General features: G+C 46.1%; 1 protein-coding gene, 1 long non-coding RNA gene and 1 pseudogene across 5 annotated transcripts in view; 2 read left to right on the top strand and 1 right to left on the bottom strand.

Annotated features, from left to right (window-relative positions):
- Window positions 1-6168, top strand: part of LOC308527942 — an 81426-nt gene extending 75258 nt beyond the window's left edge. The window contains exon 3 of one of the 2 annotated variants that reach the window (XR_013996660.1): window positions 5364-6168. This is a non-coding gene — a long non-coding RNA (uncharacterized lncRNA). The remainder of the gene's footprint in view (window positions 1-5363) is intronic. The other variant, XR_013996661.1, reaches the window with a different exon arrangement.
- Window positions 1-22023, bottom strand: part of GGTA1 (glycoprotein alpha-galactosyltransferase 1 (inactive)) — a 52236-nt gene that overhangs the window by 5027 nt on the left and 25186 nt on the right. Inside the window, exons 2-7 of one of the 2 annotated variants that reach the window (XM_081103364.1) lie at window positions 19774-19889; window positions 12053-12141; window positions 9238-9273; window positions 6714-6779; window positions 6143-6229; window positions 1991-2128 (exon numbers count right to left, since the gene is read on the bottom strand). In XM_081103364.1, coding sequence (XP_080959490.1) covers window positions 1991-2128; window positions 6143-6229; window positions 6714-6779; window positions 9238-9273; window positions 12053-12132 — 407 coding nt within the window. In that variant the 5' untranslated portion in view covers window positions 12133-12141; window positions 19774-19889. The remainder of the gene's footprint in view (window positions 1-1990; window positions 2129-6142; window positions 6230-6713; window positions 6780-9237; window positions 9274-12052; window positions 12142-19773; window positions 19890-22023) is intronic. The other variant, XM_081103365.1, reaches the window with a different exon arrangement.
- LOC308527770 (thioredoxin-dependent peroxide reductase, mitochondrial-like) lies at window positions 16663-22009 on the top strand (annotated as a pseudogene). The gene is made up of 2 exons: window positions 16663-16687; window positions 21287-22009. The product of its transcript is annotated as a thioredoxin-dependent peroxide reductase, mitochondrial-like (transcript).

Genomic DNA, 22023 nt, shown 5'->3' with positions numbered 1-22023 from the left:
GCTAGAAACCTAAGGGTTTACAGTATTGAGTCTTTAAATGGAGAGCATGTATCTGAGCAGTATAAAGAAGGACTTTGACATGGCTCTGTGGCTGATGGCCAGGAAATTCTTTGGTGTTTTAAGAACAAATTATAGTACCCCTGAAGCTGAGAGACAATCCTGGGGGAGGACGTGAGCCACTGTGTGGTCTAACACTGTTTAGAGATTGAAGCACTGAGGCTGCGTTGTTATTTGAAAATAAACCAAACATCACACCTCCTAAAAGTCCAAATCCACTCTAGTGAAGATTTATTGCTGATGAATACAGTCCTCTCCTGCCTCAGAGCGGAGAGCACAGGGCTTTCACCAGATATGCCATTTACTCTTTAGTTCCGGAGAGTTGCAACTGTGGACAAAAAAAGGGGCTACAGAATGTAAACCTGTATTGGATCATAAATTCCTAACTGGATAGATCATGGTGGGTAGTCTTGCCCCAAGCATATAACTTCTTTAGTAAAAGGTTTATTTTTAACTTAAGTAAGCCCTGTCTATTGTTTCTGTGCATCCAGATTAACACACCTTTGAAATAAGAGTCCCACCCTCAAGAGAGCACATAATCTTAACAATCCCGTACACCTTGCTTTCTTCCACCTTCATGTAATATTTCTTATATTCCCCCCTTAATTTCAAATGCATAAAAGAAACTGCAAAACTGTCATTCTCCAGAACATTTGAGGTCTTGCTTCTGGGCAATTGTCATCAGTTTGGGTCAAATAAAATCCTATAAAAATTCTTTATAGGTTTAGATGTTTCTTTCATTGACATAACTGTTGGTTGAAGTCATGTGGGGCAGTTCTGTTCTCTTTAGAACACCAGGATCAAATCAACCTGCAGCATGGCTGGTTTGTCCCCTCTAATGCCAAAGGTTTAGGTGAGCTGGGCGAGCATTGGCTTCCGACTCAACAATACTGATTCTTCGAGTAAAAATGTCAAAACTAGTTACCCTTTTCTGTTAGAGATGCTACCTAGGTCCCTGGGGTCAATACAGTCAATGGCATTAGGACTTAATCGGTATGGTGTCAGCGATGGCTTCGGACCTCTGGGTTGGAGAACTTAGGAGAACTATCAGGTCTACAGAACTCTCCTTTAGGTGCTCTGGTGGGCAAAGCTCAAGCTCAGGTCAACCTGGACCTTCAACTCTTTGTACTGGGCAAAGGGGTCAACTTTCCACATGGCTTTCAGAAAAGGTACTGATGAGAAAGCCAGGAAATGGGGTTGGGGGTGGGGATGGGAAGGAAATAGGGAAATTAAACTTTTGCTTTTGTTTTTTTGGGGGGAAATCTCCAAAAGAGCGAAATGCACTATATTTTACTAGTAAAACCAATATTACGAGCTACCAATTTCAAGTAAGAATGATTGAAATTTGGGGAGAAACATTCTAAACAAGGAAATGGAAGCTGAAAGAGGAACCTATCCAACTTTTAGAAGAGGAAGTTCTGGCCAGCCAAATCTCTGTGGGCCTAAATCCTCCAGGAGGAACCGAAGGAAGAGTGGTCAGCCAGCTCCTACGTGGAAAACCACCAACCACACTTAGATCACTGAGAACCTGCTGTAAGGGCTTCTGTCCTTGGTCCTGGGTCTTGAAAGCATGGAAAGAATGATGCACTAACCGCTGGCATTTTTGGAACGTCCAGAGAAAGCCATGGAGATCGGGGTGAAGTTGGCTGTGGGTGAGTTGTATACTCTGGGCTCAGTGTGTGTAGCAGACATTTTTACCTATATTCTGAGACCTCACTTTGAGGTGGGAGGGAGTCCACTCACCGACTATGGTTTTTGTCCTTATCTTTTGGTTGTCTCAGCAGAAATGAGACTGAAATGGTCCCATTATAACATCCTCCCATCTGATCATTCAAACAAGTCATAAACAGCCTCTGTAGGCCCAGGGAGACCCTCACAAACATTTTGACAGTTGGAACAAGAAGTCAAGGTCAAGTTTCATAGTGACACCTACCTTCCGATAGCAAAAACCGTCAAACCCACGGTAATCTTCTGTTTGCCATAGTAATTTTCCAAGATGGCTCTATTGTAAGTGCCTTCCCACACCACAGGTGCCTTCCAACTAGTCACTGTCACCACCTTTGGCCGTTTCCTGGTGACAAAACACAGAGTCCTGTGAGTGGGGACAGCTTGCTGAGGTGGGGCAGAGACTGTGGGCTCGGCTGGGATTTACAGTCACTGTCCCTGAATCCTGGCTGGGTCATAAAACATTTCAGGGGCAGCCTCTTCCAGGTGTGGGATGGGAGACCCAGGTGTCCCTGGGAGCTGTGGCTGTTATGAGCAGGAATCTTCCCTGCTCATCTCAAACCCTCTCCCTTTTCCTGCTTTCCTTGTTCTCTTTTTCCTCCTAATTTCCTTTCCTCCTCAGCCCTTTCCTAAGCCACAAGTGGCCCCTCTGGGTGTTGTTATCCCTGTAGGTACCATCTGAGCCTAAGAAGGACCTGATCCTTGACACAGGGCGATGAGAAAGGGGCAATGAGCTGAAAGAGAGAAAACCATCTCAATGTGCCTTTCACCAGAAAAGGATTTCTGAGTAGGAACCTGGTTAGAGGCCCAAGAGGGCCCCAGACTAGGGGGTTCTGGTGTTATTATTTATTTCACAATCAAAGTGAGAGTCCCCCCTAACCCCCCCCCCCCCAAAAAAAAAGAACGGACCCAGCAGAGGCCCCTATAGCCCAGGCTGGAGCACCCAGCTCAGACCATGGGCCTATTTTGGATTCTGCACTAACCTGTGCCAGGCACTTTCACATATATTTTCTCTTCTGGTCCTTGCAACAGGCCTGCCATGTAGTATATCCCGTTGTACAGGTAAGAAAACCAAAGCTCAGAAAGCTTTGTTAACTTGTTCAAGGCCACATAGCTGGCCACCGATGATGGTAACTAACACACACCGAGCACTTCCTATGGGACCAGATACTGTACTAAGAGCTTCACCTTTCAGAGGTGGGTGCTATTTTGATTCTCATTTTATCAATGAGAAAACTGTACACAGAAAGGTTAAATAACTTGCTTGAGGTCACATAGCTAGTAAGGGGCAAAGCTGGGATTTGAACCCAGATAGGCTAATTCTGGAGTCTGCGCCCTGAGCCACCACCCTTTATCACTTCTTATGTGGACATTTACCTGCTATGCTGATAAAGCTTGGGCTAAAACCTGGGTCTGCCATTACTTACACTCAATTTAGCTACTTCAGTCGTTTTATCACTGCAGAATGAGAAAAGCACTTTTCCCCCTTTTGTTTTTAGAAGCTTATGTGATGCTTTTAGTCACACAAAACTCCCAGCTTTGTTGAATGTCAGAATTTCAAACACACACACACACACACACACACACACACACACACGCACACACTCTGCTTATAGTTCCATAGCCAACATTTCTGAACTTAAAATCTCCCATGCACTGTCACCTCACTGCAGTCCTGTTTTAGCTTGTCAAAGATCTCTTAACAGTTCTGACCCAGCCTAAGTTGTGCAGTTGTATAGGAGCTGGACATCTGGTAGGCAGGTAATATTAATTTCTTAAAAACAAAAGGAAAAGAGGAGGAGGAAAGGAAGGGAGCTGGTATCCTGAATATTTATGGTACATAGGGGCTAAGTACTTGACTTTCACTGCCTCATTTAATCCTTACCATGGATTATAAAAGAGATGCTATCATCATCTCCATTTTACAAATAAAGTAACGGTAGGATAGGAGAAAGGAACTTGGTCTTTAGCCATTTAATTTATAGGAGGGGCCAGACCAGGGCACTCAGTCTCTCAATATACATTTTGGAAGTTCCTTCTCCTTTACCAGGCCCAGTGCTGAGCACGGGGATCAGATAAATGAGAACCCCGCACCCCCTACCACCTCTTGAGGATCTCATTTTTGACAGGTGGCCAGCCTGCTACACACTCCTCAACTGCATGACCACTCAGGCCACAGCTTCTAGAAAGACTGAGTCAGAAAACCAGTGTTCAGTTTCGTTACTTGGCTCGGAAAATTCTTTGAGCAGGGAAAAAAAAAAGCACTATTAAAATTTAATGTTTAATTAAAATGTCCTATTTCCCATCTGGCAAGTCCAATATGTCAGCACCCCTGACTAAGAAAAGAAGCCAGATGACTTACAGGCAGTGGTGGGGAGGGGATGGGGGACAGGATGAGATCAGTTTCCTGAATGAACCTCTGTATCAAGGTGTCTTAGTCATCAAAACCCAAAACCTCCCTCCTGCAAACAAGAAGTGACAGGTCAGGCCACACATGTGCAACAGCAGAGCTAGCCTTTGCCACTCTCAACTGCCAAAGATGTTCAAGGTCACAAAGATGGGACTCTAAAAGGAGGGGAACTGCTGCTGGGAAAGACTCGTAGCTGCCCCCAAAACCTTCCAAGCAGAGTACCCACCAAGTCCACCAGTATAGGCCAAAGGCGTCCCACAAATTAAAAGGGCTCCAGAATCAAAACCTACACCTACTTGTGAGATTGGTAGCTTTTTCATTGTATATGCTCATTATGGGAACATTGTGGTATCTATCCAAATGTTGGGGGGAGGAAGTGTTAAAAGTCCAGTAACTGTGCATGCAGGTCAACAAAGATGTGGAATGCACCCATTACTCAGTGAACTCCTTCTAGGCAGCAGCTGCTGGAGAGACCCAGCAAAGAGCCTATGGCAACAGGGACAAGGGTGAGGGCTGTGAAATGCAGATAAGATGATGTGGGAAGAATTTTAGAGACAGAATTAACAGAACACGTTAATGAATTAGACTGTAGGATGGGTGGAGGAGGAGGCTGAATCGGAGAGCTGTCCCAGACCCTGGCTTGAGATGGGACAAGTGTGGGGTGTGGGGTGGGATCACGTGAGACATGCAGAGACATCAAGCAGGCAGTTAGACACAGTCAGCGCTCAGAGGAAACCTTTGGGCTAATGATATAGATGGGAATCAGTCTCACATGGATGGTCTCTAATGCCCTGGAAATGGATGAGAGCACATGGAAGATGGTGTGTAAAGAAGAGATGAGGCTACTGGACTCAACCTCTAGAAGCTCTAATCTGTGAAGGCGGGAAAGGAGAAGCCCCTGTCAAGGAGACAGAAGGGAGAATGGGGAGTAGGAGGAAAAGTACGAGGATCTGGTGTCAAAGAAGCTGAGAGATCTTGATGTAGAAATGTGTACACAACATACTGTGACGTTTTAGGTAGTTTACAGAAAAGAATACATTTATATAAATATATTTATTTGTTTATTCCATAGTCATTTATGTGAGAAATGCACTCTGGTGCCCTGAGAAGGCTTAAATTTGGTGCCGTTTCAAACCAATATTCTTTAAATATCTGCTCTCCATTCCTTTAGAGAGAAGCTGAGCCATGCATGGGGGACTGAAGAGAATGACAGCTGGTGGCCCTCATCTGACCCTCCTCTGTTCCCAGTAATTCAGCCCTGACCCCGCCACTCAAATCCTGCTCAGCAAAGCACAAGTGTCACCATAAAAGTGTGCCACCCTCATCAGAGGGTGGCATTATTCAGGCTTACAGATCCCACTGCCACCTGTATTCTGATGGCTTCTCATCCTCCATCTCTACCATGTATCTTCTGCTGAGCTTGGGCACTGCTAATAGATGGGACGCACTGCTTGTGTGTGCCCCCTCCCCCAGATTTATAAATTAAAACCTAATCCCCATTGTTATACTCTCTGATTTTCTATTTAATTTCAAGTTTTTTTAAAAAGCTGGTATTGACCCATTAAGCTAGTATCTGAATGTAGTAATGGAGAGTAACTGGATCTGAGTAATGGATCTGAGATTTTGCATCACCGTTGCCATTTTACAGATGAGTTAACTGAATCTCAGAGAGAATTTTCTTGCTCTGACTCTCCATCCTGTGGCTTTCCACAACATGCTGTGGCCTCTGAGACCACAGCCGAGTATTTTGTGATTCACCTGCTACCACTGGCCAGTCACAGTGTTATTGTTCCAGCAATTGAGTCAAAACATCCAGACTCTGTTTCTCATCTAATCTGTCTAAGATTCTGTCTCCCACTGAGAGATGTTCTCAGTGGCACTGTTGCCCACACAGCTCCCTGCCACCTCCCGCTGACCCATGGATTTGCTGCACACAAGGGACACTCTTACTCTGGATTAAACCAGTCGGACAGCTGAAGCTCTTCGTTGTCTTCCTTTTCTCTCTCTATGTCTTCTTCCTCTTGGGAATTGTGGGTCCTATGTACAAAGGGAAAGCAGGGTGAATAAGGCAGGGAGGGCATCTATGGTGTCAGGAAGTCAGTGACTGTCTGGAGAAGGTTCATAACACTAAATGGTTATGCATAAGGACATACTTTGTGTAAAAAGGTGCACTACCCGTCTCTGTGATGATGATCCAAGACAGCATAGTTAGCAGTTTAATGACACAACAGCCCTCAGATTATTTCAGGGGCGGGGGAATTTTATCAAATAGTCCACATAAGGACATTTTATCTTATGATAATCTTTCCTACAACCTGAACTCAGCCCAAGCCCCACTCACCCCCAACTTAAAAAACAAAAACCTTTACTGTTCTGTTCCCAACCATGAAATAGATTCCTTATATGATTTCAATAAGCCAGAAACATGAGTGGCTGAGACGGCCATGGCCATGATACTGTTTATCTGGACTCTAAACATGTCCAGTCGATGGAAACACATACCAGTGTCTCATAGCCTTACCCATTTTCAAACCAGTTCGGAAACCACCAGCCCTTCTGACTGCCGTTGTCACCAAGTTCTGGGTTTCTAAGAAATGAAAAAGATGAAAAACATTTTTAGAAAGTGAGGCAGTCCCAGACTGGGGTTTTTCCAAATTCTTTTTATGACAGAAAATGATTAAACAAAATTTTTAAAACTGCCGGCTGGTAAAACAAACAGAAGTAAAGCTGCTCCAGGTGAATGGGAGAGGCCAGGCCTGACAGTGCCCAGACCTCTCCTCCTAGGACAGTTCCAGCACTCGCTCATCATCCAGGGAGCCCCGGCAGGGCAGGAGGAGAGAAAGAGAATGATGGGGGGGAGGGGACGACAGTAATACATAAACTCAAGTCTTGGATCTGCCACTTACTATTGTATGGCTATGATAGGCCATTTTCCCCTTTCTGAATCTCCATTTTTCTCCTCTGAAAAGTCAGATAATAATACTAATACAAGGTGGGGTAAAAGTAAGTTTATTTGTGAGTCTACTTTTGCCCCACCCTGAATAGTAATAACAATAATAATAATAATAATAATAATAATAATAAACCTACCATGAAGGTAGCTAAATGAAATAGCATACATGAAAGAGCTTTCTAAGTTGAAAATAAATGTAACAGGTTGTGATCTTAATAAAGAAACCAGCGCACCTGTCCAAGAATGATCTCTTTTGCTTTAACTAGGAGAACTCAGGTTGCTACAAAGTCAGCAGTCACAGCCTCAGGAAATCTGCTTATGTGGTGTATCACATTTATTGTTTGGCAGCTATTGTCCCCACCTTGAATCCCCGGAATAAATACCACCTGATTATGGCGTATGATCTTTTTAATGTGTTGCAGAAATCTGAGGGTCTCTGAACCAGAAACTCAGAAACCTGTAATCAGAAGCCACCTTCCCCACCCACATGCAGAAGTTTCCACACTCATCTTGAGAGTCTCCCCAAGGTAGGGGCCTTCTTGGGGAGGGGAAATGGGAAACCAGGCAATGTAAGGCCTTTCTTTCATTTGGACAAATTGAGTGCTGAGATGTGAACAGACATGATAATATTAAGAAACCTGTTTGAAAGCTCATCTACTTTCAGGGAGCATTTAAGATGGTTTATGATTAAGAACTACAGTTACAATAACTGGGGAAATAATACCAGAATAAAACAAGAGGGAACAGAAAGAGAAACATTTACTTAGTCATTCAGGTACGTATTTTCACAATGACCCTGGTCATCCCAGCAACTCTCAAGAATAAAGGTTTTACCTCTATTTTCATTTGTAGCTGAAATATTGGCTGAGTGGGTTTGGGAAAACTGCCAAGATCCCATGGCATTTTGTAAGCATAAAAACCCAGACTTAATGCCACAAGATAAGCTGTATCAGAAATGAAGGCTGAGGGAAGTACAAGCAGTTAAGCAAACCACATTGCTCTGGGCTTCCTGGCAACCAAGCCAAAGATAGAAAAATGAAGGCTTACATAGTTCTTACTGGCAATGATGATGATAATAATAATCCTATCTAATAAAGAAGAATATGCTAATTGACCCTCACTCCATCGCAAAGATGGTGGCACCCACAGCCAATAAGGAGGGAATATGCTGGTTGCCCCGCCCTCAAAAATGGCAGTGCCCACAGCCAATAAGGCGGGACTATGCTAATTGACTGTCCCACCCTCAAAGATGGTGGCGCCCAAAGCCAATAAGGAGGGGATATGCTAATTAACTGCCATGACCTCAAACAAGATGGTTACCCCCATATGGTCAAAGATGGCTGCCTCTGTGTGGTCAAAAGATGGCTGGCAGGGGAGGGCAGTTGGGGGCAACCAGGCCTGCAGGGGAGGGCAGTTGGGGATGACCAGACCGGCAGGGGAGGGCAGTTGGGAGTGATCTGGCCGGCAGGGGAGCAGTTAGGCGTCAATCAGGCTGGCAGAGGAGTGGTTAGGAGGTGATCAGGCTGGCAGGCAGAAGCAGTTAGGGGCAATCAGGCAGGCAGGCGAGCAGTTGGGAGCCAGCAGTCCCGGATTGTGAGAGGGATGTTCGACTGCCAGTTTAAACCAGCAGTTGGACATCCCCCAAGGGGCCCTAGATTGGAAGGGTGCAGGTTGGGCTGAGGGACAACCCCCCTGCATGAATTTCGTGCACCAGGCCTCTAGTAATAATAATACACCCACTAGTTCATCATAGTTCCAAATGTTTTTTCATGATCCTTTGTCCCAAAGAAATTTAGCAGAAGGGACCATTATCCACCCTGACTCTCTTTATTGGGAAGGCAGGAATGCTCCAAAGGACACCACTTAAAGAGACCCTTCATGAGAAAGAAGCAAGGGCAACACACAGCCATGGCTCTATAAAGGCATGTCTAGGAGGCCAGAGGCACGCTCTCCAGATCTCCAGGGACCTGCCTCTGCCCTCCACCTTTGAGCACAGCGCCATCACCAGCTGCCATGTTAAGAACTGACTGTAGGAGGTGCAGGAGTGGTCGTGGGAGCTGTCCCAGAGACATCTAGAATTCAAAGCACTTACTTTGAGTGATATATCCACAAGAAAGAGCCTTCTGGGCTAAAAGCAAAGGGGAAAGAAAAACATATCATGTTACTTTTAATTCTGAGAGAAGCTATTTTGCAGCCATTATCACTGAAGCCCCGGGCTGAGTTGAGAGCCTGGTTTTAGCTGCTCCTAGGTTTCCACCTTCCTTTGAGTTAAAACCAATGACCTCAGGATACTGGGAAGTTGCACTGCAGTCACTTCCGTATTTACCCAGAACAAGGAGGTCTCTGGAGACTCAAATCTTAGTAAATAAAAAAGACGACAGCTCTTCATTGTGGCTTCAACGAGGGAGAGAGGCTCACAGATGGGTTCCCTCCTGCCATTTCCTCAGGAACACCACAGCCCAGCCAGCCCTCACCCAGGATTTACCTTCCCCCAGAAAACAAAATGACTGCAGAGCCTAATGCCACATCCAGCTCAGAGCTTCAGAGACACACTGTTCCTCCCTCATCTAGAAACTTGGACTAAGAGCTGGAGGGAGTGCACAGCACAGTTCCTAGTACACGCAAACAAACACTCAGTAACTGGTAGCTGCTGTCAGCATGATCGCCATCATCATCATCATTCGTTTACTGTAACTTTTAAAGTTTCCTCTGGCTCTAAAATTCTAAGATGTTTTTTCCATCAAGCTTCAAATAAAACGCTGTCCTAGGTGACATTCTTTCAGATGCTCTGCTGACAGCAGTTTTATTTACTAATCGTTTGATGTGTTCAGTTATTTTAAGATCCTTTTTAGCCCATCACCACCCACCTGTCTAAAGTTAGTGCCCTCAGCTCACCTCAAATCATCACACAGCCAGTTCATAAGGTGGCAAAGGATCTGCTGCCTTTTAAGCACCTTGCAGGTATTCAAGTAGACTCCTCACATTGAGGAATGATGTGGCCACAGTCTGGGTGCCACATGGCCCTGAAGAGCAGCCAGAACCTGCCCTGACTACTGAGCAAAGTCTGTGCCCAGCACTGCAAAATGACCCTCTTTATGCACATTTGTGCCTTTGGCTCCAATAATTTAATTTGTGAACCCTCAAAATATGGAAGCACAACTCTGGCTGCAATTCAAAGCACTATGGTTATCCAATCAAGCACTCACAGCTTGAAGGTTACCCACACAAGCATCCTAATTCAGGGCAGGACCCCCAAAGGTTACTTGTTCTGTTGGATTCTTCCAACTGCTAGAGCTTCTTGCCATCTGCCAAAATCCCCTGTCCTAGTCTGCCTCTGGAGTAGAGGACGATGGTGACGGTGATGATGAAGAAGATGAACATAGCAGCTTGCATCTCTTGAGTGCTTATGAAGTTCCAGATATTGCTCTACCTGCTTTATACTCAATATCTTATTTAATCCTCCCAACAACCCTATGAAGCAGGTACTGTTACTATCACCATTTTTAAAAATAGGGAAAATGAGGAACAGAGTGGCTGGGTAAATTGCCCAAAGTCACCAAGGAGATAAGTGGTGGCACAAGACCAGCCCCAGGCAGCCCTCACTCCAGACTCAGCCCTGGAGTACCTAAGGAGGCTCAGGGTCCCTTCACCTAACTCTGATTCACCTTTTCTTTGGACTAAGTACCCCCACTTTCCTCAATTTGAAAGACCTGGTTTGTAGGCCTTCTAACTTGGTCACACTCATCTTGTTTTTCTTAAATGAGTCATTCAGAATGACACTCCCAAAGCAGTTAGATTATGCAGCACCCCAGGGTGTAGGGGGAAGGCTCCCAAGTTCTGGAGCAATTCTTCTACTGATGGACCTCAAGGTGCAGTTCCTTTTTTTGGTAGCCACAATGGTCCTGTTGGCGCATCTTAGAATTTAAGAATTGGAAGACATTCGCATGTTAATCCAGGCTGTTGTGGTGAATGTGGGGACTACTAAAACACTTCACCATGAGTGTATTAATGGTGCCTGGACAGCTCTCCCTGCCTAGAGCTGTATGATGGACTTTTTGGATGAGCTGTACCAGGGCCTTTGAAGTCAAAGGCATCGTGCATTTTTGCAGCTGCCTGTGGAGCCCTCTTTCTATCAGAAGCCTCTCCAGCTGGAATCTCTGAGGCATTGTAGTTTCCAAAAGCACAGAAGCAGTGTTTTGGGTGAATGCACTCAGGAATGTTTAATTCCCTTTGCTTTCCAGAGTTAAAAAAGAAAAGAAAAGAAGTTTCAGCCAGGCACAAATGAATCACAAGTGTATTTTGCAACAAAAGTCAACAACTTGAGTTGCTCCATTAAACTCTGCAAATATCCAGGATTGCAAAAGCCAGGGTGGATTTTTCATGGAACTTGCGTCTGAAATTTCTTAAAGGTAATTTCTGTATCTGGCCATATGGATAATTTTAATTACATTTTGGGCTTAATAAGACCTTACTATTTCTGTGCTTAGCCTGCCCAGAACAATCAAGACATTGGGAACACAACAGGAAGGAAGCTAGTGAATTAGCCAGAAGGCACTTGGAGCTCGAATGCTTATAAAGACAGTTCAGGGGAGAGTTGGGTAAGGGGGAGAGATCAACCAAAGGACTTGTATGCATGCATATAAGCCTAACCAATGGACAGACACCAGGAGGGTGAGGGCATGAGTGGCGGGGCGGGGGGGGGGGGGGCAATGGGGGGATAATGACACATATGTAATACCTTAATCAATAAAGAAAAAAACTTTTTTTTTTAAAAAAAAAAAAGACAGTTCAGGGCTCAGGGACACTGGAAGGGTGGAATCTACCTTTAATTCAACCTGATGACTTGGTTAACACTAGCAGATCAGAGTAACTTTCATCTACATCATTTCAACATGTTTCATAATTACCTGTTGATATATTCCCAAAACACAACAATTACAGTTGAGACAACCAGCATTGACAGAATCACTTTTCCTTTGACATTCATTATTTTCTCCTGGGAAAAGAAAAGAAAAAGAGGGGAAAAATAGACTCAATAAATCCAGAGCAAGATACGGTTTTTAAGAAATGCTTCCACCTATATCCTCTCTAAAAGGAAATGTTTATGAATATTTAACTAGAGCTAAGAAGTGTGCTCTACCTTAAATTGCATAGGTCTGCAATGGCAAATCAGGCCAGGTTGATGAATTGACAGGGCTCTTGTACTGGGAAGGATGCTAAGGCCACTTTGGGGCTCAGAAGGAAAAGTACCTGGATGATCATGAGGTCTGCCATGAATGGGGAGCATGAGGGAGTAACTGGAAGTGGTTTCCATGGCTGCCAGGGGTCAGTACTCAGATCACCCACCTCTTGGCATGTGGCTGCAAGGAACCATCCATTTCCTGGCTTTGATTTCCTTAATACATTGACTACATGCCCTGTGCTCAGAGGGGAAACCGCTCAGTCCTTGACAATCTAGGCTCACGCACTTCCCACCCCCACCCACCTTTCCCCTCCACACCCACAGCAAGTAAACGATTGGTGCATAGTAAGCGCATGAGTATTCTTGGTTGCTGAGTGAAATTGTGTTTGAGGGGGGAGGGGTGCTGGGTGGGGAAAAGCAGGTTGGGAAGTAAGTACTTTAATTCGAGTGGCTGGGGGAGACCTCACTGGGGAAGTGACTGAAGCTTCTGAAGGAATGAAAACAGGATAAAGAGGGGTGAAAAGTGTGCCATGAGAAGGGATCAGAATATTTCGGACAGCAACTATGATAGGAGAAAACACTGACAGGAGAAAAAGCTTCTTGTGTTTGAAGAAAAGACAAAAGCAAAAACCTAAACGAGAATAAATAGTGAAGTTCTCTCACTTTAGTAGCTGGAACAAGGGCGGGGTGAGCAGAGCAGAGAGAGCCTGGGAAGGTGCGGAAAGGGGGTGGGGACCCACAAAAGCACCTAAAGCTAGGGTATCACCTGATCCAACTTCATTCAGAGGCCCCACTGAGTGCTGGGAGTGCTGGGGTGGGAAATGAATGTGGGGGCAAGGGCAGACCTGGGGAAGTTAGGCGGCAGGTTATTCCAATGGCCTGTGCTAAAAAGGAGAGAAGTCAATTAGACTTTGGAGAGAGAAGTGTGGATGGTGATCAAACACATGGGCTTTGGAATGGGGCAGCGACTGGAGACCGGGCTCAGATACACATGAAACTGGGGAGCCCTAAACACGTGGCAGTCCCTTATCCATGTCTCCAAAAAGCTCTGAAAACCAAAAAACATTTTTTGAAATTCAACTGGCATCATGGCCCTCACTGACATGAAGCTATGCATAATCCTTATCCTACTGAGCGAGACTGTTTAAATGTCTCTTTGCATAGATATTGATGCATTTTATTATTTGGTGCTGCTGTACTGGGGTTCTCACATAATATATGATATATAATCTGCACCACAAAAATCCTGCTCTCCAGGCCCTAGGGTTTCAGAAAAAGGATTATGGACCTGTAACGGATCATATTAAATTGGCTTCCTCGTCTCTAAAGTGGGGATAAAAATGGCCATGATTGCAAGAGATAATGTCCATAAAATACTTAGTATTGTGCCCAGAACCATATAAATATACCAAAAAATGCTCGTTCTTATTACTGGTGTCCATAAAACAGGCTGCCGGGAGGACCCAGTGCCCGGTATTTAGCAAGAGCTCAAAACATATTTGATGGAGAAGAATGAGGTTTTTGGAATAAGATCATGTGACAAAGTGCAGGGAGATGCAGATTAGGGACTCTCCAGGTGTATCCATCCGTTCTATGCTGCAGCCCCACGAAGAGCTCCTTGGGAGCGGGAGACTTCGATTTTCTTTGATGAAGGTGGAGGCCCTGCTACAACACCCTGCCTGTGCTGAGGAGGCCATCACACTGCCGGATGAGCATCCCAGGCCTTATCGGCCCCACCTGCTGAGGATCAAATGCAATTTGTCTGCCAGTGTGAGAAACGTAAAGCAGAGAAGCACACAAACTCTCACGGTAGAGAACACCGGGGCCTACGTGGGAGAGAGGCAAAATCAGACACATCCCCTAATTGCCTCTCCATGCAAAGTGGTGATGATTTTTCCTTTGCAAACTAGCATCAGCCATAATTCATGAAGGCCCTTTCTTTCTGGACTTCATAGATTGCTTGCATTGGCCATTCATCATGATTGGAAGCTACCCAAATGAGCCAACATTGCATCCTTTAGCGAAGCACTAGATGTAGGTGTAGATGTGATTCTTGGGATCTGGAATGCACATCTCAGAGAAGGAAGGGTTGGCAGGGTGGCCAATGGGTCTTTTAAAACATTTTTCTATTTCTCTCTGGACAAAAATTAGGCATTTGGCAGCTAGCGCGTGGTCTAAAAGTCTTTCTCTTATGTGTCTGTCTCTCAGAATTTTCAAAACTGTGTAATTCTGAAGCTGGGTGGTTGACTATCTTAGTCACCAACTAGGAAACATGGGATTGTGTCTAAATTCCCCATTTAAGGGGTAGAGCACAGAAATAGGATTGCTGAATATTGACACCCCGCCTCACGTGGGAGCGTGTAACTGGGTCATCTGGCCCCCAACCCTGAGAGGACTTGGTGAACTCAGCCACACCCAGACCCACCAGAGCCCTCCTACCATCTCTCAGGCACTTGTCAGGTGCTACCTGTTTCTCTCTGAATCCATCCTACCTCCCACTGGGCTGCTCCTGGGCCACTCCCAGAACTCAGCCCCTGCACAGGTTCACAAATGAAACCACACCCCACCCCACTCCACACCCCCCTCACCCCCACCCCCACTCACACCTCCACCTCCTGGAACACATGCAGATTGTGCTAAAAACCTGGGGGCATTTCTAAGGGCAGGGTCACCTTGTAAAGCCTGTTATTTCTCCACCTTTCCAGTTTTACCCTCCTCTTCCTTTTCCACTTCTATTTCCCTAGCGTGGCTCATAAATTAATTCTACCTTACCCCTCCCCTCCAACCTGTCCCACACAGAACAACACACACACACACACACACACACACACACACAACTTCGGTCTGGGATTCCAAACAAAAATCCTCTCTGAAAGGAATTGGAGTAGACCATGGACCTTGTTTTCTTCATCTCGTGTCAGGGGAAAGGTGAAGGTCTCAGATGAGTAACAGCTCAGAAGCCCTGGAAAAGCCATTATCTCCAGGAGCCGGAATTGCAGGGGACAGCAGTGGCAGAGGAAACCAAACCTTCCCACAACTGAAGAATCTTCCTCTGCCCGTGGCCCCTCCCGCAGCCCTGGACCCCATCCCCTGCTCGCTCCAGCCTCACTCACTTCAGGACGATGGAGATGGAGTCAAAGACTGAGTGACAAGTGTTGTGAACAGGTAAGGGGAGGGGAAGGTACAGGAGAATTGGGCATTAAAGACCTTGGGAGCCGAAACTGGTTTGGCTCAGTGGATAGAGCGTCGGCCTGCGGACTGAGAGGTCCCAGGTTCGATTCCGGTCAAGGGCATGTACCTGGGTTGCAGGCACATCCCCAGTAGGAGATGTGCAGGAGGCAGCTGATCGATGATTCTCTCTCATCGATGTTTCTAACTCTCTATCTCTCTCCCTTCCTCTCTGTAAAAAATCAATAAAATATATTTTTTAAAAAAAGACCTTGGGAAAAACTATCTTCTATCCTCCACACCCTCCACTGCAATGTTTAGATTCAACATTCCAGGTAGAAATGAGGCTAGCACTGACTCATTTAAGGTCCCTGGTTTATCCCAGGTTTCGGCACCAAATGTTAGGTTAGGTGGCTCAGGAGGCGGCGAAGGAAATAAAGAGAGTTGATCAGAAAAGGAAGGAAGGAAGGAAAGTTTATTCTGCGTCCCTGGGAGACCCATGTACCCTCAAGGACAGGGCGCGTGGATTCACGCCAATAGGGAGGGGGGCGCTTTTTTTATACTGCGGTTGGGTGAGGGGTGGGAACATGAGCTGAGGTATTCAGCTGATCAGCTGAAGAAGTTTCCACTGCAGGGGGTCAGCAGGGGTATTCAGGAAGGAGTCAGTATCTGTGTGGGGGTCGTGTTGATTCAGGGAGGAGCCAGTATCTGTGTCTGGCACGGTGATCTGTTAGAAATGCCAGGGGGAGTCCATTATCTGCATGTATCCGATCCTGGGCTCTCTCCGACCTAATATCTAGGCCTTGGGCAAGTTTTCCAACTCTCTGAGTCGCTACTCACACAAAAAAATGCAGCATCAAGCACTCTCCTCTGGGGGTCTCAAAAGTTCAAAAGGAGACCGTGTGTAGGAAACACATTGTGCTGGTGGTTAGTAATTGCTCCACCGATGGCAGCCACAGTGATGACACTTTTTAATGTGTGGCTCTGAAGGCAGAGAGGTGGCTTCACCTGAGAGGCAAGTGGGCCCTCAGGGAAGTACCACACAGAAGCTCAAGGCAAGCCCACCCCATCCCCACTCTGACTTGAGAAAGTCAGCTCCCCTCACCGCTGCCCAGGACTCAGGGCCCAGCTGCTCCCCGTATTTGCCCCACTGCCTGGAAGTCAACCATGGCTGGAAGTCTCATTGTAAGAGGTTAGTTCACTTAGCCACATGGAGCACATTTCGCTGCAATGGCCCCATACATTCCTTCAAGTACCGATCAAATGATAAGATTACTGGCCAACAAGAGTTAAGCCAAGAGGCCTACTTACCCAGAAGCCAATAAAGCCTGGCGACAGGCCCCTTGCAAGAGTGGGTTGGGGGGTGGGAAGGCCTTAATGCTTCCCAGAAGTGAGGAATGTCCCCTGCTTGGGGGAGTCACTCCAGCCTTGGTGCTTGGCCTGGGGCTGCACACCCGCCTGGATCCCTGTGACAACCGAACCTAGGTGGACCTTGTAACACACAGGAGCCCTACCTTTTATCGAAAGGAGAAAGAGCTGAACTAGATGCTGCTCTGCTCCCTGCTCAGGGGTCGTGATGATCATGACCTCATGCCCATAACCTCCAGACGACCCCATCCAGGATCAAGAGTTGAGTTGTCTGGTGCTCTGGCCTGGAGCCACCTGAGCAAGAAACTGCCAAAAGACTTCCAGATGAGGCACCACCAATAATAAGTTGTGAAGCTGAAGGAAACTTTTCTAAATGCTCAGTAATAAAAAGCAACCGTTGATTAACCACTGCTAGAGGCAAAACTGGTTTGTCTTTCTTTTGTCTCTATTAAAAATGATACTACAAAATCACTGTCAGACAACAAGGCAACCCAAGAGTGTGCAGCCAAAAATATGACTGGTGCATTAGACACCTACATAATGCTAATCATTTTTACATTGTTTTCACATCATTTTATTATGATGTTGTTGTCTGGATTTTGTCCTATTTGGAGTATCTGTCAGTTTTTGTAATTTTTGTGATAAGTGTGCTCATATTCTAAATAAAATTGACCCTTGAACAATGAAGGGATTAGGGGTGCTGAATCCCTGCAGCTGAAAATCTTCATATAACTTTTGTCTCCCCCAAAACTTAACTACTCATAACCTACTATTGATGGAAGCCTTATCAATTACATAAACAGTTGATTAACACATATTTGTATGTTATATGTATTATATACTGTATTATTACAATAAGCTAAAGAAAAGAAAATGTTAAAGAAAATTTTAAGAAAAATATATTTACAGTATTTATTGGGGAAAAAATCCATGTATAAGTGGACCTACGCAATTCAAACCCTAGTTGTTCAAGGGTCAACTATATCCATTTCCATGACTAATATTGTATTTGCAATTTTAACATTCTTTCTCTAAAGAAGATCCTGAAAATTGGATAAGCTTCAGGCCCTAACAACACTTGATGCTCTCAGACTGAATCAGGCCAGGTCCTGGGCTAACCACTTTGTCAGCAGTTTCTCAAGGTAAGCCTCACAGCAACCCTGTGAAGTCACTCTAGAATTATCCCCATTTTAAATATACGAAAATAGAGGCTCAGAGAGGTTAAGTAACTTGCCCAATGTCACACAGCATGAAGTGGTAGAGCCGGGACTCAGGTCTAGGTCCAGGTCCAGGACATTGGCCTCTGGTGCCCACCATTTTCACCACTCTGTTCTCTAGAAAACATGAGGACCGAAGCCGGTTTGGCTCAGTGGATAGAGCGTCGGCCTGCGGACTGAAGGGTCCCAGGTTCGATTCCGGTCAGGGGCATGTACCTTGGTTGCGGGCACATCCCCAGTAGGAGATGTGCAGGAGGCAGCTGATCGATGTTTCTCTCTGATCGATGTTTCTAACTCTCTATCTCTCTCCCTTCCTCTCTGTAAAAAATCAATAAAATATATTTTAAAAAAAGAAAAAGAAAACATGAGGGCTTACAATGGATTAATCACTCAGGTCTCCTTGGGACATTCTCTCTTTTTGCCTCATATGATAATCACAGAGTGATTGGCCCAAAGCTAGCCAATCTGGGGCTAGCCTCATTGAGGGGCTGGCTTCCCCTTTGACCAGCTGGTGAGCACTGGCTCCTCTGCCATTCCCAGGCATCTCCTGTGTGCCTGGTGCAGGTCTTCCTCACTCACTCACTCCATCTGCTCATCCCTCATCATGGTCAGTGCCGTGGCTTTTCCACTGAGGAAATAGAGCTTTAGCGGAGGCTGAGATGGCAAGCTCACCCAGAAGGAGATGCCAATTTGAAAAGCAGACCCTATGACTCCCAGGCCCAGCTCCTGACAGGGGGCTATTGCTGGAGCTGAAGAGGGAGGGTGCTGCTTTACTGAAAACTTCTCTAAATTGGTGGGCGGAGGGGCCCTGGCCGGGTAGCCCAACTGGCTAGAGTGTTGTCCCAATACACCAAGGTTTTGGGTTCGATCCTCATCAGGGCACATAGAGGAATCAAACAATGATTGCATAAATAACTGGAACAACAAATCAGTCTCTCTCTCCTTTCTCTCTAAAATAAATAATTAAATAAATGTTTACATAAATAAATAAATTGGTGGGCTTTATAGGGAAATGCTCCCCATTGGAAGAAACAAGGTATAATTCCTGGAAAAACAGTGCATAGAAGGCTGTTTGCAGTTAAGTTTTTCATTATAAGGGTCAGGGTAAACACAGACGGAGGAAACAGACAAGTCTCAGACTAAATACATGGCTAAGTGTCACTCCAGCCGTCACAAACAGTACAACCTGTTCTCTGAGATACATCTTGTTGTACCTTTTTTTGAGTCCCTTCTGGAAATCTGAAGCCTGGATCCAGCCAGCTTTGCCTTGCTGCATGATCCCAACATTATGCAAGGATTTTTCCAAGAGAAATAAGGTAAAGTAAACAAAGAGCCTACTGCACAGAGAGGGCTCCGCATCCACCTATGTGACCCCTGCACTGTCACCCTGAGTCCTGCAGAGAAAACCCAGGCTGCAGCCACAGCCCCGAGAGGTCCTGCCAGGGGAAGCCAAATCCAGGAAAACTTAGTGATGTCCCTGAGCCAACATCCGCCAGCTCCCACTTCTAGATCCCATGCCGGGGGCAGAAGGACTTTGGCTTCTTCCAGAACTACTGAGTGGGGTGTGGGGGACCAGCAAGAGGTTAGGGGAAAGCGAGGGTCCTCCCCCAGGTAGATCCTCACTGCTGCCTGCTCACAGTTCCCCCAGTGACCCCAACAAGGCAGAAGTAAATCATTCCGACATTTCACATACCTCATCGTCTGCTTCTCTCCTCCCAGAGTAAAAGGCAAAATAACAAAGTCCTGTTGAGCTCCGTTCTACAGAAGGAGGCAGGGCTGGGAGGAAGGGAAGGTGCTGTGGTCCAACTCCTGTCAAAAGAATAAACAGCTGTTTCAGGAAGAGTGGGGCAGACAAATCCCAGAGCAGCCAGAGGCTTTGTTCCCTGCTGGCCCTGGGAAATAGCTGTTTATCAGACTGTTGACTAAGAGCTACATGCCAAGGCAGAGCATATCTCTCTCTGGGCCCATGAACAGCCCAGCCTCCTTCATCAAGTGAAACTACAGGTCCAAACTAGGCCTGCTGTCAGAGGAGGGAAGGCTACCACCCCAGAGAGGGACACACAGGCCGCCCACGTCACCACTCCTTGGCAAAAATGGGAACTGTCCTGAACCCAAACAACCCCAAGTGACTACTATTAGGAACAGCCAATGGAGATATAAAATGAAACTAAACTAAACTAAAATAAACTTTTAAATGTAGAGGGGTGGGGGAAGTACAATGTCCTCAAGACTGTTGCTGAAATGCTGCCTATATGTTCCTCAGAGTGAAGCCTGGCCTCTGCATCCTTTAGACCGGCAGTCGCCAACCAGCAGCCACTGGGGGTCCGTGAGGTCCGCAAGGTTGGCAAGTGAGGTCTGCAAGGTTGGCGACCGCTGCTTTAGACTTTGGAAGCTGTTTTGCTTGAACACTATTTTTATAGAATGTTATGAGTGAGATCTCCCGCTTTGCAAACTGAACTATAAGAACTTTAAAAGGCCAACGGGCTCTTTGGCTGAATAATGCTTAACCCTTCCCACACCCACCTCCTGCTCCCAAGATAGAATTTTCCAGCTGGACGGGACCTTAGAGCAATGCATTTTCAAACACCGCAGGAAAACTCTCAAAAACACATGAAGTCATTCTCAGAACTCCGCTGTGTGAAACAAAGGTCAACGGAGTGCTGTGGCCAAAGCAGGGAAGTGAAGCTCAAAGCCCCCTTATGCCTCCCGTCCCAAGTAGCCCCAGACACCTCTCAGGAGTACAGTCTGGAAACCCCAGACTAAGAAGAGGGGACCAAAACCCGACAGGAAGGAGCTAAGGACTGCCCACCCCCACCCCTAAGGGCTGCCTAACCCAGCATCTTCCCCACTCTTCTCCAAAGCACATTTCACAACTCCTCCCCTGGGGCAGGAGCTGGTTGACCAGGAGCTTTAGGTTCTGGAAATTCTAACAACTTGCTTAAATCCTTCCTGCTGGTATCTATCAAAGCTGAATAAATACATACCTATGATCCAGTCATTCTACTCTAGGCCTACATCCCAAATAAAACTCACATAAGCTCACCAAGAGACATGGACTGGGACATTAATAGGGCACCCAAAACTGAAAGCAACCCCAAGCCCTTTGTGGACCAGATCCAGCTTCCTGCCCCCCCCCCCCCCCCCCAGGCCCTATCTCATTCTCCCTGAAGCTTTGGTCCTCTGCTCACTCTTTTCCCCAAGGTGAGGGAGGTTGCTCAGTTCAGTGGCTAGTCTTGTGAGGGCCATTCCTGGGGGCATCTCTGCCTTGGCAGCCCTTAGGCCTGGTGCTTCTAGAAGAATGTGCTTGACAAATGTATTATGGTTTCCTTCCAGTCAAGCAAAATTTGCTTTTAGCACCAGTTCCTCATCCTGTGCTCCTGGGGTCACTCAGCACACACCCTATTTTAAGGGTACAACCTTGTCAAAGGAGAGTTCAAAGAACTAAGCCTTTACGACTTAAGGGAGAAATACTAGTATTTGATGCTCTTATTCTCTCCTTTGAATTTCACCTGGTGTGCCCTACAGAAATTATTGCTTTTCATGACAAAGCCACTGAGTTTCATGATGAGAACTGTGAAGTTGTTTCAGGGTCAGCAGATTCCCCACTATAGCCGTCTAGCCTGGATCACCACACTGAGTTAGAATGGCTGTTGGGGCCACATGAATATCGCGCTACTGTCAGATTTGACTAAACAGACTTCCTGAGACTAAGATGTGCTGTTAGAAGGTCCTGGTCTTACACTACCCCCAATGGAGTCATCAAGCATTTGAATGTCAATGATCTCCCAGTGGGCCTCTGCCTGGTGAAAGCATTCCAGTTTGTGGGAGTCCATGGAGAAGTCTGCTTAGCAAACTGGACCCCGGATTCTCCTATGATCAAGCCACACCTGACTGCTTCCAAAGAATACTTTGAGAAGGTAAATCAGTAGGTCATCTGTGTGCA

Source organism: Myotis nattereri, assembly GCF_964212035.1.
Source record: "Myotis nattereri genome assembly, chromosome: 12".
In the NCBI taxonomy this organism is placed as follows: Eukaryota; Metazoa; Chordata; class Mammalia; order Chiroptera; family Vespertilionidae; genus Myotis; species Myotis nattereri.
Note: the sequence above shows the minus strand (reverse complement) of the source record. Positions and strands in the feature narration are given on the sequence as shown.